The 15,473-nt window shown below is 36.9% G+C and overlaps 1 protein-coding gene and 1 long non-coding RNA gene across 2 annotated transcripts; both read left to right on the forward strand.

The window, feature by feature from the left end:
* Positions 1–7,920: 7,920 nt before the first annotated feature.
* On the forward strand, positions 7,921–9,653 carry LOC113507320. The gene is made up of 3 exons (XR_003401844.1): positions 7,921–8,279; positions 8,513–8,567; positions 8,667–9,653. It is a non-coding gene; the product is annotated as an uncharacterized LOC113507320 (long non-coding RNA).
* Positions 9,654–13,591: 3,938 nt separating this feature from the next.
* LOC113507319 (opsin-2-like) lies at positions 13,592–15,138 on the forward strand. Its single transcript, XM_026890184.1, has 4 exons — positions 13,592–14,279; positions 14,347–14,538; positions 14,620–14,829; positions 14,906–15,138. Exons 1-4 carry the CDS (start codon positions 14,227–14,229, stop codon positions 15,057–15,059), a joined length of 609 nt encoding a protein of 202 aa, XP_026745985.1. The 5' UTR covers positions 13,592–14,226; the 3' UTR covers positions 15,060–15,138.
* The last annotated feature ends 335 nt before the right edge of the window (positions 15,139–15,473 follow it).

The raw sequence follows: 15,473 nt of genomic DNA on the forward strand, positions 1-15,473 counted from the left end.
TTATGCAGTTCCATACCCTGACTGGCAACAATTATAATCACATTTCTGTTAAGATAGAGCTATAACATAACAACAGCGGCAGTCGATTAAACGTCCGATCTTCGTGACTTCTCCGAGTCCATACACCACAACAAAGTCTCTATATCAAATGCAAGCAAAAAAAGGTTAAAACCATCAAAATATGCCTAAAGCCATAACGCTACAAGTTAAAGTCTTGCGTGCGAACACGGGTAGCGTCCACGACACGCAACGTCGAGTGATTTAAACACAACTTTCAAAGACTAATGACGTTTATTAAGGCAATCAATTTATTGAGTGAAGCGATTGAGATATCCTTAGGGGTTGTGGTTGTTTTGCGCGACTGCGGCCAAACGGCGGAGTATGTTACTGGGGTAATTCTGCAATGTAGAGTCGATGCGTCAATCTATGGAAAATATATGTTAATGTTATTTATAACTTAGCTTTGAGAGGAATGAAGAAGAATTGAAGAATCATGTGTAATTTTATTAGTAGAAAACGTTGTTACAAAGATATGAATAAAATAGATGCCATTCCTGGGCACAGGCTTCTTCCTAGGACTTACTTCTTCCTTGATCACTTCGCTAGCTTAATGTAGCCTGACGCTTACAAATTTCAATATTTGGATTTAAGTTTCCTAACGATGTCTTACTTCACTGTCTGTATAAACCTTTAAACTATAAAGCCATAACTGTATCTGACTGTCTTAAGATCAAAACTGCATATAAATTTGTACATAGTACTTACGTATACCTATGAATTTCTTAGAAAACAAAGCCCCTTTAAACGCGCCTTTCGATGCATTTCAAATATTGAACACCATTCAATTTATCGTCAAGCATTTATATTTCATAATCAATAATAAAATGATCGTATAAAACATCACTGGCCTAATACCAATAAAGGTAGCGTTTATTAAGTGGGGACAAACACGCGATCTGTACTCGAACGCTTTTAATTTTCTTGTTAACAAATTGCGATTAATGTGTGAAATTTGTTTCTGTAGTGCCCTTGTCCAATGGTAGGCTTATTGAATGTTAATTTAATTTTATAGGAATATTTTTTATTTGGGATTTTTTTTTTGTATTATACTTGGATAGTGGCGGTTGTTTATTAAGATTGAATGACGTAATGACTCTACTTTTTTTGTTATGTCATTTTAGTTGATGTGTCGTTTTCGCTCCCAAATATTTGAGGCTGGAGTATCGAAGGTCGAATAATTTCTTGACAAGCATAAGTTATAATCGTTTCAGATGAGAAGGTCATCACCATTCGGCAACTTCACTTCAAACTTATCAGAATTTTTCGGCTAACAAAAGAATTATAATATAATGTATCCTTAACCTCTGTCTTATTTTTTTTCAACTGTCCAGCTATCACGTTTCATGATATAAAGCAATAATGTTCAATTTTGTCCCTTAGGATACAGAACCCTAAAAAACCTATTAATCCATTAAATCCATACCGATCAATAAAGATAGTAAAGTTAATATTAAATTTAGTAGCTCGCATGATGTTGACCTTTCACTGAGATCATTATACAGTGTGTTTAATTAAGATTACAACATAATTGTACAAAACAAATTACTTTTGTTGATCAACTATCATCACGCTTTGTTACGATACAACTTTCAATGATTTAGTTACTGGTACCTCATATTATACAGTAGGTAGTATTCATGAAAGATTATGGAATAAATGAAAAAATATATAGTTTTTATCAAGGAAGACGCATTTCACTTGGCGTCTGGTTTTTTTTTTGTGAAGTCAGATGAATAGAAGAACCACTCTATGATTTGTCAAATTATTTCCCAATCATCATCATCGTCAAGACAGACGACATCAAGAAGACAGAGGTCTTCCAAATTGCACGCCATCGAGGTCTATCTACCTTAAACAAGGGACTGAGAAATGTTTTTTTTTAATTTTAAACCCTTTGTAAGCTGGTCATCAGTTTTAAAAATTCAAAAAAAAATACTGGCATCTTCATCACTGAATAATCAAAAAGCGGTGCAAAACTCTTTTGTCTTTTAACTCTAAGTATAACTAGCATTACGCGCAACACACCAACTCTACCTAACTGACTGATTCCTTTAATCCTACTAATATGATAAACGCGAAAGTCTGTGTGTATGGATGTTTGTTGCTTTTTCACGCAAAAACTACTGAAGGGATTAGACGAAACTTGGTAAACAATTAGTTTATAACCACATAATTTTTATCCCGATTTTATGTGTTCGTGGGATCATGTTCATTTTGTAGCGAGTGGGCCCGCGAGCAGTAGCTAGTGTAACATAAAATCTACGTCATCCAGTCCATCACTCTTAATCATGCGAACAGTAAACAAAAGCCAATCCCTCCAAAACTAAAAAGTAGGTCACAGAGTCACAATGAATCAGTGGTTCTCAACATTTTAGCTTTCGTGTTTTATAAGCAACTAGTTCGCGTGACTTATAACTGGCAATTTGAATTAGAATGTGCCCGCCCATGTGCCACGCCTACTGGGTGCAACGATATCTGATTGTGGTTACGTAAAACTGATTATGCGTTTTCTGATAGCCCTGTAGTTTTGTAGGGCGGTCAGTTGGTTGAGGTGGTGTGGGTTTGATTTTGGACGGAGTCAAGTCGGACGTATGAAAGCAATTGAGCATAAAAGTTGTGGTTGTAGGATATGCTAGCGCCTGAAACAAAAATAAATCTCAATTAAAAACTCGAACTTCTATTATTCAGGATAGAAACAAAGCATCATTTTATGAAACTAACGTACAACTGACATAAAATAAATTAATAAGTCATCCCAAAAAGTAATGTAACTAAAAATTTAGCCCTAACATCTTCATTAAAACATAAATCACCATAGTAATCAAAACCATTACACAAAATCTATGACATACGCGATTGCGTAAAGATACTTCACATCAACTCATCCACTCGGCAACAGTACCTGCGATGACGCTCCAAAGATATCGCACGCAACACATGTGAGGCCTCAATGTAATAGATAGCTATTGTTTAACACCGACCATATAATTGTATGCAGATTCAAGTTGCGCCAGCCAACTGAACCGACCACTGCCTACCACTGTTTCTGAAAAAAAAACTGCTTGTGTGGAAGCGAGACAAGGAATGAGCGGCATAGAGCGGCATCTCACTTTTATAGTTGCAGAAGGTTTGAGATATGGAGTTAGTTCTCTGGACTTACATATGTGGCAATGAGTTTGATGGCTGATAAAGTGGCGTGCACGTTCTGTTTTGTACCTACTTCGTTAGGTATTAACCAACTATTTATTATACTTGTACATCTTTGAGAATCTTTACTTTTGGAGGTTTTTTGGCTGATTCGATCAAAATGATTAAATAATTTATTACGTCACTTTTGCAAGATCTTTTTAACTGTCAAACTCTTCTCTTCTCCCTCAATCTCTTAAATTTGACACGGTTTTCGGTTGCAGTTGTATCACAGTGCAATATTGTGACGTCATTTAGTAAATCTGATGCTGAAACAAGAAAGTGCCCATAGAAAGGGTCGTCAATAAAATGACACAGTTTGGACTCATTTGATTCGTATTAAAACGCACTTCGATTTCAATGAAAGAAAAGCAGCTTGTTTTCCAGTTTATCAATACGATGACACATACTTTTTACTATCAAAATGACAAAAGGACAAGCGAATTTAGACTTTATTACCTTTGTTATCGGCACTTTGACGTGATTATCAAAAGGAAGTTCCGTGTGTCAACAAACGCCATTATTTATGTATGAACAATAAGTAGTAAATGTTGGTCTGGTCATGAATGTCACTGTTCTAATTACATCTTTGACACCTCTGTAGTAATTATGAGTAACTTATGTTCTTATAATTGGCATTGGCCTTTCATGTTTATTGCTATATACTAATCACTTTCGTTTGAATAAAGCTGCGGCTTAGATGTACTGTAATTAAAGGAATCAAGTGTTAGTGTTAATTGCAGATGTAATTTGTTTTTTTTTTGTGTGATTTCAAATAGTCTTTTAGCTTTTGTTTTGAAGTTGAGAAGAAAGTACTGAAACAATGAATTTTGCTCACCCATTCCACAGGTTTCATCCACACATCACAACCTTTCATAACTGTTACAACATTTTTAAGAAATTCGTGACCTATGATTACATCAAAAGGCATACAGTCTTTAGGCACAACGTAGAATAACACATCGTCGTAGTTCGCACCGTCAATAACCACATTTGTTGTTATACAACCTACCGACTTCACTTTAGCGAGACCGAGTCCAGTGAGCGTTATACTATTGTTCGTGGATTTAGAAACGTTAGCACAAAATTCCGAGGACACTAAATTCACGTCACTGTCCGAATCTATAAGCGCACTTGCCTCTTTTCCACATAATTCGACTATTTTCAGAGGTTTTTCTTGTAGCGACTGTTTGTTTACATCGTAGATGTCATATTCAATTTGACATTTGCTGTCTTGGCTGTCACCTGTCATCTTTGAGTTTGACATTTCTACTTCCTCGTTGTGACCGAACATTGCTTGTTTGTTCACTCGTTCACCACTTCCACTTGCCGATGCGCCGCCGCCGCCATGATTATTTCTTCTATCGCCAAAAGTGCGCCATTTTGATGAATTTGAATTTGTACTCATATCTTCCTTGCGGCCGCCCACCGCCATGTTTTTTCTATGCGGGCACATCGGTGAAATATGACCATATTCGTTGCAGTGAAAGCATTTTGGACCTTGTGTCTTCTGCGGACAGTCTCCTGATAAATGATTGCCATCGCCACAATTATAACATTTCTTAGACTTTTGCTGAATGATACTGCGCTTTTCACTTCTAAAGGCACTTCTATGTTCCAACTTCAGTTTTTCTTTAATGTTTTCGTAGATTTTGAGCTTCTCTTTTAGGTCTGGATACGTTGTTACTCCGTACAGCATTATTTTATGTGTCTCATGGTCGACAATGCCGTCAACAATGTATTTTATAGCCACGTAATCAGGAAATTTTCCTCGCTTTCCTAATTCCTTCATGACCATCATATAGTCGATGCAACTCTCGTCACGTCTTTTCTTTCGCTGACTCATGAGTTCGTGTATGGTCTTGATGTCGACGGTGTCGGGAAATTCCTTACTCAGGGCCGTCTTGAGTTCCTCCCATGTTTTGTGAGGGCGTTCAGCTTGTATCCAGAGTTGTGCGGTGCCTGCTAGAGATCTCCGTGCCATCAGTAGCTGTTGAAGCGGTGTCCATCCGCATATTTCACCATTCTCTTCGACGTCTTGTATCCATCGAGACACTGAATAGGTTTTGTCTTGACCGGTGAATTTAGGTATAAGTTCCGTGGTAAGATACAACGTCGAGCTTAATCCCGTATGTGGTTCCTCTTTTATCGGCTTCGTAGTCATCTTAGCTTGCTTCAGCCCTCCTTCGCCTTAACCGTCATAAAAGTCGTAGATGAGGTTTGAATCGTCGGCCGCCGTTCGCCACGTGCCGGTATCCGTCGTCGTTCGTCGTAATTATTGCCAATCCCGGACGAGCCCCCAATTTTGTGGGATTTATGGCAATAATAAATGCGTAGGTCACTTTTGAATTGTTTTATTTTTACATTCGAATCACACTTTCTTATTTTAAACACCGTATCGTCCGTCGTCGTTCCACACTTTTTCGCCATTAGCCTTCCGTCCTTCTCGCACACATACTTCCCTCTCCTTCATCCGTTGCGTTCCGATTACTTAAATTACAATATCCCACAATCGGCCATTCCTGATCCATGTCTGTCCTCAGACATGCTCTCAAACATTCACCACATGCATTCATTAATCTAATATATTATTTAACTTAAATCGAATTTACAAGACCAAGTAACAATTCTTTACTTAAACAAGCTTAAGTTTATACAACAAACTAGTAATTTTGTGAGGTAACAAAATTACACCATATGAACAAATACAGATCACTTATTGGTAATAAACAAGAGTAACATTGTAGTACAACAGATTTACAACCAAATCAATAAACTAAGTTAACAATGGAATAAAACTCTCACACAAACCAAAAAAAAAACAAAAATTATAAATCAACTCTTATGCTTTAGGTTTTGGGGTTGACATCTGGCCACAACTTCATGCAATCAGCTGAACTAGAGGTTGCACCAGGTCCTTCCGTATTAGGATCCAGCTTTTTCACTTCATATCTGTCATTCCTCTTCACTTTTATAACTTTATAGGGTCCTAGATATTTGGCTTTTATTTTCATTCCAGTTCCAAATTGCGTGCGTTTTATTGCCACCAAATCTCCTTCTTTGTACTTCATGCTTTCTTTTCTTTTTCTATTGAAATTTCTTATATTCTCTTCCTGGACCTGTAGAATCTGTTCCTTAGCTTTTTCTCTGAGTTTTTCTCTCTCCTCTGAATAGCTTTCTCTTCCTTCTTCCAAAAGCAAGTCATAGATCTCAATATCTTCTTTCATTCTCATTTTAGTCCCAATCAATAGTTGATAGGGTGTTGAATTTATGCTTCGCTGAAAAGTACTATTTAGAGCTCGCTGTAATCTACTTACATGCCTGTACCAAAGCGAAGGGTTTTCTATACACAATTTTGTAAGTACAGAGATTATAGTACGATGAACTCTTTCAACCTGACCATTTCCTCTAGGTATCCCAGTTGTAATTTTGATGTGCTGTATGTTTTCATCTTTACAATACTCTTGAAACTCATTACTCGTATAAGCTGTTCCTCGATCAGTTATAAATCTAGTAGGATTGCCAAAATGTTGCTGGTGAATTTTCAACTTTTCAATTGTTTCTTTACTGGTGGTGCTCTTAGTGGGAAAAATCCAAGTGAACTTCGTAAATGCGTCTACAATTGTAAGAATATGGTTGTACTGCTTCTTCGTCTCTGTCATGGGACCAATGTGATCCAAATGAAGTGTGTGTAATGGTGATTCTTCCTTTTCGATTGGTTGCAGAAAACCTTCCTGTTTTCCCTCCTTACGCGTGGCTAATAAACATGGAATACAACTGGTAATGAAATCTTCAATTTTCTTATCTAGGTTCTTAATAAAATAATCTTTACTTATTAATTCAGTCATCTTTTTCTTTGAAAAGTGTCCATTTGCATGAGCTCTTCTTATGATTTCATTTTCCATAGACTTTGGTATCACTAGATGCTTTTCCACTCCTTTGTACAACAATCCATTATCAATATAATAATCACCATAGCTTCTTTCTTGTAATATCTCTAATATAGCTTTTATACCATCATCTGTCTGTTGTGCTTGTCTGATTTCGTCATGCAGAGTAACCACTGCTACGTAAGGGTTTCGGCTTAATTTTTTTAAGTTGAATACTTTGTCGCTTAACGCCTCATAATTTTTATACATCATATCATGGCTTACTGAATCGATGTAATGCATACGCTTTGGCAAGCACATTGAAGAGGATGCTTGAGGAAAACGTGTTTATCCGTCTAAAACGTTAACAGTGAGCGAAAACGATTTGTTTTACTGTTACTTGACGTACAGACGTAGTTTGGTAAAGGTAAGGATGATGAGGGCAGTCAGTGTATGTGACGCAGAGTTGCTGGCGAAAGAGGAAAACCCCGAGCTCAGTTCGGTTCGGCGCCCGACTTGCATAGCGCCAGCACCCGCGCCGCTCTGCCCATCAGTGCGCTACGCCGGCCGCTACGCCGCTACGCGCTCTCCGTAGACGAGCCTCCGCAGTCAGCCGTTAGGTAATCATACATCATTCGCCGCTAATATCCATTACCTACATGTTGTTTAGTTGTCCAGCTTAGTTTAACCCCGATAGTTGATAGTGATTGGTTTTAAAACATTGTATTTTTTTTTCAAAATTTTAATAATTATGATTGAATTAAATACTTATTTATAAAACTACTGATTTAATTATGTAATACTTTAAAGTGGCCCATGATGAATGAAAGTTATTTGTTATCACTGGTTCAAACTTAGGCCATTCATTTAAACTTTTGAAATTGTAAATGCTTACAATTATGAGTTTATTATACAATAATTAATTTCCTTCTTGGGAATAGGTTTTGGCAGAGAGAAATATTTTTTGCGAGTTTGATTTATTAGGTAAATTATTTTTGTGGTTTAGTGCAAGTGCAGCGGAATCGGAGTGCGGGTCGCAGACGTCGCTGGCGCTGGACCTGCACGGCAGCGGCGCGTGCGCAGGCATCACACTGCGCGTGCGCGACAACACGCGCCGCCGCCCGCTCGCGCGACAGCAGCGCCTGCGCGATGATACCGTGCATCGTATGTATCCTCGTGCCTTTTGTACTAACTAGTAGTAGTTGGTCTAAGGGTAAAGATGAAAAAGAAGCCTTTGCCATGTAGTGGACCATAATATGTTCGAGCTCGTGGAAAAAGCATGTAGGCATAGGGACTCGAAACGAAATTACTTCGGTGGCTTGTTCAATATTTGTCTTTTCTATTGTAATTATGACCGTGAAACTGATAATGTGATTTTTTTTAATGTTTGTTTTCAGCTACTCCAGTGCAAAGTATAAACAATTTAAATAACGTGGAAGAGCCCACATTCAGGTGATTAAAAATTCTTAACATTACTTTCATTGTATATTAGTCGTTTCGAAAATACGGCTTACAATACAATCAAAGAAACTATAACTTTAAATATTACAGAACGGAAGATGAAGATATAAGTAAAAACAACATCGAGATGATGCATTTAAGCGTGGAGCGGGAGGTGCGTGCCAGCAGCGCGCCGCCGGCGCCGCGCGCGGAGCTGTCACCGCCACCGTCGCCGCGGCTCGTGGTCACGTCCTGCCTCGGCGACGGCCCGCCCGCGCCTGACACCTGCATCACAATGGAACCCTCTGCCACGACCCCCGACGATGCCCCCACTACACCCAAATGAGAATTACCCTCGTCTCCACAAAGCGAGACACCTTAACGCCCTATCGTACGCCAGAAGACGACTCTTGTTGATAACATTTTGAAGTCATTATACAATTTTCGGTTACCCATAAACTAAAAAGGTGTATAGTACATATATTATGTACATACATACATTTACCGAGTTTTCGATGAGTCTTCATAAAACGATGGCAATTATTATCTATTTTTTAGACTTACTATTGTAGTTATAATGGACTTGATGTATGCTTAAAAATGTTTTCATTACCCAAATAATTTAACTATTAAAAAAAACGGATAGAATGTACGGTCATGAATCTGATTTGATTTTAACGTGCTTCAATAGCAAGACTTTGGAATAAAAAAGTATCCAAATAATATATAAATGGCAGGTAGTGTCTTCAGTATAAATAACGTCATTTTATATTGAACTTTATACACTTTAAGATAGAGTTAATAAGAATTGTGAAATGTGTACAGGAAATGATCAAAAGTGGTTACAAAAGTGCTACGAGAACCGTAGCAAAGCCCGTAGCGCGATCCGTAGTCCGTAGCAGAACGTAGCAGGAACACAAATTTAAACATTATAACCCTTATTAATATAATCGTCGTAGTTACATAGTACAATAAGAGTTGTTACGTACGGTATGTTTTTCTACTTACGTTATTAGTAATGACTTTTTCATAACATTTTTAATAACTCTTTACTACTACCGAACAAAATTTCTTGTTCGTCGGTGAGATGTACTTTTAACACAGCTTCAAAATTGATTAATTAAAGTAATCTATTGATAACAAATTACTTTATAACGAGATTTATATTAACATATTAAACGTTATAAAAATAAACCATAAATGTTAACATAATAAAGATCCATCAAATAAACTCATTTATAATTTAACCATCCGTTGTTAAATTAAAAGACTGATAAAAGCGAATTTCATAAAAGTATTCAAATAATTTTATTACAAAGAAATACCTTTAAAATAAATTATTGCGAACACACAATGTCAAGTTTTCCGCATCTTATTATTTGGAACTGATAATGACGTTGATGTTGTCTTCTTACTTATATCAGTAGATTGGTAACACAATATCAGCCGTGTGCAAAAACGATTCTCTGGTTAGTGACGATATGTCTTTACTCACTTGACAATGACGAAGGCAGCTGTTGTGCGACATTTTCCTATACGTCTGCTGTGACTGTGCGTCGTCCTTGCATACGGGTGTTCGTCGCTTATTGCCCGCGTATACCGAGCTCGCAATAACACATAATGGACTGAATGTGACAATATAGATACTAATAATATCACATCACACGATCTCATATCCTGCTTGGGCGTTTAATTTCAATCATAAATGCAAAGCATTGTGCTTTTGAGAATTATGTTTCAATTGATTCTCAAAATATTTTAAAGCATGCAAATGAATGTAAAGTACATCGTTACATCTTGGCAGCAGCGATCACTGGTTTCTAGAGTCAATTTTAAACCGTTTTTTTTTCAAACTTGAATTTAATAAAATCTGACCATTAGGTATAGTAAAATTTGGTTGTCAATAATTACTAAAATTTTGCATATTTAGTCCTTTGGAGACCTGTTATAAAATATGTTACGATAGCTAATATGAATTTATGTCAAGTTAACTTGTGTCTCGTCACACTTGCAAATTAACAGTTAAATTTGAAACACACACACGCGCGCACACACACACACACACTCATAGCTCTGCTCAGAAAACCCGTAGTCGTGTCTTACTTAGAAATAGTTTATTTAAATACATGTTGTTCTTAATATAACGTATACTTATAATAATGCCAGTTGTGAAACTTTCGCACTTTAACTAATTTACATTCGTCGGTTCAATAATGATATTTTCCGCACTAATAACGTTTAGTTAGTGTGTCTTTAGTGATAACCACGTCAGTTTATTTATAATTCACTCAAAATGAAGGCGTTTATTTTTTTAGTATAATGTATAACTCAAACGTAGATTGCATCGAGTCGCATATTCAGTTAAATAGAATTTGTGGTTCAGAAAACGTTCGATCTTCTACAACCAAGTCTGTTCTTTGTAGTCTGTTCGTTTTGCCAGTCTAATCGGATATACCTGAATACATGCAACAACCCACAAATTTAGTCCCGCGATCCATGTTATTGGGTGAAACAATTTGCCAAATTAAAACGGTTTTCAGGATGGTACTACTTAATGACTCGTACAACGACATACTGCTGTCGATGTGTATAAATGGTCATGGATTAACTGACGATATGGTTGAATGTGTTGAAACTAACCATCTCCTAAAAAATATGCGATTCAAATATAATTCTTAGTTATTTGAAACACGAGTGTACGTCCAAAATCTATGCCTGAATGTATACAGGTATTATAGGTAAATAATACTTTGGATTAGAATTAATATTACATGGAAATTAACTAACGATATCTCGCTCAAGGCCTAACCTTAAGTCTTAGAAACACTGTCATTTTAATAAATCTTGGAAATGTTTTCAGCTATTTACTTCATGGTAACTAAAACCGGATACGACTTCTTCTGGAAAAAGAATGACTTTGTTTTAATATTTACAAAAAATAATTATTTTTCTATTTCCTTTGAAAATTTTAATAAATACTTTGATATAATATGTATTTTTCGGAAATATATATCCTGGACATTTCTGGACAAGAAAATGCTAGTTCGTGGCATCGGTAATCATGGTTTTGTTCATAAATACTTAAATAATTCTTATCTTAACTGATTGGTTGTAGACATATGTTAACCAACTCAAAAAGTTTTTTCTTCTTTTACAATCCAGAACAATTCATGGTATTTGTATAACTTTGGGTTTTTATGTGGGTTTCTATTCCTCGGCAGGTAGGCAAATTGTTTTATGTTTGCGGCTTGACAAAAATATTTTTCAGCCACCTTAGAAACAAATTTTAAGCTGTAAGTATAAAGAACTCGATTCATTTTTCGCTTCGGAAATTAAAACCTTAAAATTGTATAAAAATCTAATTTTTATGAGTAATAAATGACGAAAGTCGTCATTGTCCGACTGATCCACGGAATTATTAATAATTGTACTTTTATATTATAGGTATGAACTACTTAGAAGCGTTTTATACGGTCTGTAATGGTATAAAATTCTTGTATTAGGAATTATTTTGTAAAATTAGCAATGTGTATCAATCCAAATGGTTGTTGTGATGTCTATTAAAAATGTTGATTATTGATTTCTTATTTGTTCTAGTCCAGCAGTTCCTCAATTGTGCAATTAAATCCAATCCTAACAGTATAAATGAAATGGAGGGTCTTCCGGATGACGGCGACCCTCTATACCCACGTTAGGTACCTACTTTATCCCTCCATTATGTCTCCAGTCTTCACAACACATTGACCTACATCCAACTATTTTAATCTGCTTATTTGTTTTTATGAATAATCTGCTTACTGGAGTAGTTTTTTTTCTAGGGTTCTGTATCCAAAGGGAAAAACGATACTCTATTATACTAAAACTAAAACACCGTTGACTGTCCGTAAGTCCATCACCAGGCTGTCACTCAATAACCGCGATGGCTAGAGAATTGACATTTAGAGATGATGTGTGTGGCCGCCCTAGCTATGAAATTGTATGCACTAGGTGCAGGTTCGATCCCAACGCAGGCAAAGCCCTAATGTGCCTTTCTTAAAGTTACATAAATAAATATGTAAAGTATATATAACTACTAAACGGAAAAGATAGTTGAAAATATTGAAGTCTGAAACCCACAGAGAGGCGAGGAGGTGATGACATGCATAAACCTTTCCTGTACGGGAAGGGGCCTGCGCCCATCATAGGGACGTATCTATGCAGGCTTGTATTTTAACATTTTGACGGTCATAATTGTGATGGGTGACAATTTTTTATCGTATAAAGTCTAAATCACACTTGAATGGGACATTCTATAAGTCAAAGATTTTATGGTGCCGCTAGGAATCCAATCCGCAGTGTTTCAGTGTAATAATGACTAAAAAGGGCCAAAAAGGACTCGTATTTTCAGATTTCATAAATGCAAGTACGGTCCACGAAAAACTGTTCTTGATTTCGGAGGTCGTCAAAATCAGTGATAAAAAATATATTAACAAAATCAGCCATGCTGCATGGCTGTAGTAAGAAGCAATTACCCGATTTTGTAGCCTGAGGCGTGGAATTTACAAAAAGGTGACAAAAATGACTGAATCGATTTCAATGTTCTGCTTATGATGACTACTGATTATGTATGCTGATAGATTTGATAGGTACTAATAGTGTGGATGAACAATCGAATTTATAATACAGATATTTCATTGGATTATATGTATAATATAGAATGAAAACACCCGCATTTTATGTTTTTCAGGTACCTAAGTGTGTATTTCAAAACCAAAATATAAATTACAGTAATCGATGAAGCCCTCATTTTAGGGTTGCTTTTGAACAACCAAACATTATTTAGTGTTATATTACACAATATAATAAAGATGCATAACTGCTCAAACTTTATTATTCTAGGTTAGGTATGTTTCCTTTTGGTGATTTTTTCTATAAAAACTGCTTAGTGCAGGCTTTGACTGCTTTATCGGACCAACATTGTTAATGATTAGTCAGTCTGATTGTTTTTATAGTAACTATCGTGAGACTGATTCATTATTCAATGATGTAACGGTTTACTCACGCGTATATATCGGGAGTGCCCGACTAGTTTTGGACTCAACCGGAGTCCTTAATCATGAACTGACGTGGCGAGGACGCGAGTTCGACTCGTTACATCATTGAATAACAGTCTGATTATATTTTTCTATTTTCGATCCCGCACTTTGGAATTAAATAGTTGTGTCGCAAGAGATTTCAAAAATATTCAAGTTACATGCACAATACACTGAGACTCAGAACGAGCATTCCTATACCCACCTTACAAATACTTGAACTAAGCAGGGGTCAAACTAAAAAAATATTAATCTTATATCGTGAGAGAGAACAAACAAGGAAGAATGGACAAAACGAAATAGGATTGGCATTAAATAAAAAAAACTATTCTGCTATCACTATAAGGTTTCTAACGTGCCCTCAACATAGCATCCACCTTACAGTTTTATCCGTATTAAGGATTGAATTAACAGAAATCTGTGCCACTGTGCGAGCCACAGCGCCGCTAATCCGATCAGAGGTGTCACGGCGGATAATCTCTAAAATCGTGTTACGAATAATGATATAAAATGCAAGCGTGAGCTGTCACCACCAGCAGTCAGTCAGTGGAGTGGGCAGTCGGCACACTACCGAGGACTGCTCACATTATTCTTCAAACATGTATAACCAAACGGAAAATTCCTACTATGATGCACATTTTGCACCTTTCAAGTAAGTAACATGCAGTACTAAATACCTTCCGTAGACCATGTACTTAACTCTTCATATCTGTTTCCAGATCGGGTGGTCCCGGTGAAGTGGAGATGCTCGGCGCAGGTCTCACCGGTGAAGACCTGGCGATGGTGCCCGAGCACTGGCTGTCATACCCGGCACCACCAGCCAGCGCGCACACTGCATTAGCATTGCTATACATATTCTTTACTGCGGCAGCTCTGGTCGGAAATGGACTAGTTATCTTCATATTTTCTACGTAAGTTTATATCGTAGTCATATCTTCGCACCCACCTTTGTTATATCAATGTGTACCTAATTTCAATGTTTTATTTCACAGAACAAAATCTTTAAGAACCTCAAGCAATCTTCTCATTCTGCAGCTAGCTGTTTTAGATTTTATAATGATGGCGAAAGCTCCTTTATTTATATACAATAGTGCAAATCGCGGTTTCGCGACTGGGACCCTCGGTTGTCAAATATTTGCGTTGATGGGCTCTTACAGTGGTATCGGGGCAGGCATGACTAATGCCTGCATCGCATATGACAGGTAACTATACCGGTCCAAAGAATCTCTACTGAAGTGTAGAATGGCAACTAGATAATACTAACTCTTTAAATTTTAGGCATTCAACAATCACTCGCCCTCTGGACGGCCGGTTATCACGTGGCAAAGTTCTTCTAATGATAGCTTGTATCTGGATATACAGCACGCCGTGGGCTCTTCTTCCACTCTTCAAAATCTGGGGTCGATATGTGCCTGGTACGTTTTACACCTAATGCTGAATCTGTTGCTAAAATCTTCTAAATAGTAATTGCTCTGTTTGTTTATTTACAGAGGGATATTTAACGTCCTGCAGCTTCGACTACTTGACAAATTCTTTCGATACGAAATTATTTGTGGGATGTATATTCGCTTGCAGTTACGTCTTTCCCATGTCGATGATAATTTACTTTTACAGCGGAATTGTTAAACAAGTGTTTGCACATGAAGCTGCCTTAAGGTGTGTGCATATTTAAATTAAGAGATGTATTTAAATTTAGTAAAAATTTATAATACTCGCTTGGATTAATTGATATTTGTAGAGAACAAGCCAAGAAAATGAATGTGGAATCCCTTCGTGCCAATCAGAACGCGAGCGCAGAGTCGGCTGAAATTCGGATAGCGAAAGCAGCTCTCACTGTTTGTTTCCT

This window comes from Trichoplusia ni, unplaced genomic scaffold, assembly GCF_003590095.1.
Source record: "Trichoplusia ni isolate ovarian cell line Hi5 unplaced genomic scaffold, tn1 tig00001534, whole genome shotgun sequence".
Taxonomy (NCBI): domain Eukaryota; kingdom Metazoa; phylum Arthropoda; class Insecta; order Lepidoptera; family Noctuidae; genus Trichoplusia; species Trichoplusia ni.

Excerpts from the sequence above, each read along its gene's own strand:
- LOC113507319 (XM_026890184.1), top strand. The coding sequence starts at position 14,227 with ATGTATAACCAAACGGAAAATTCCTACTATGATGCACATTTTGCACCT. Across the intron at positions 14,539-14,619 it reads GTTATCTTCATATTTTCTAC|AACAAAATCTTTAAGAACCT; the intron begins GTAAGTTTATAT and ends TTTATTTCACAG. Across the intron at positions 14,830-14,905 it reads GCCTGCATCGCATATGACAG|GCATTCAACAATCACTCGCC; the intron begins GTAACTATACCG and ends TTTAAATTTTAG.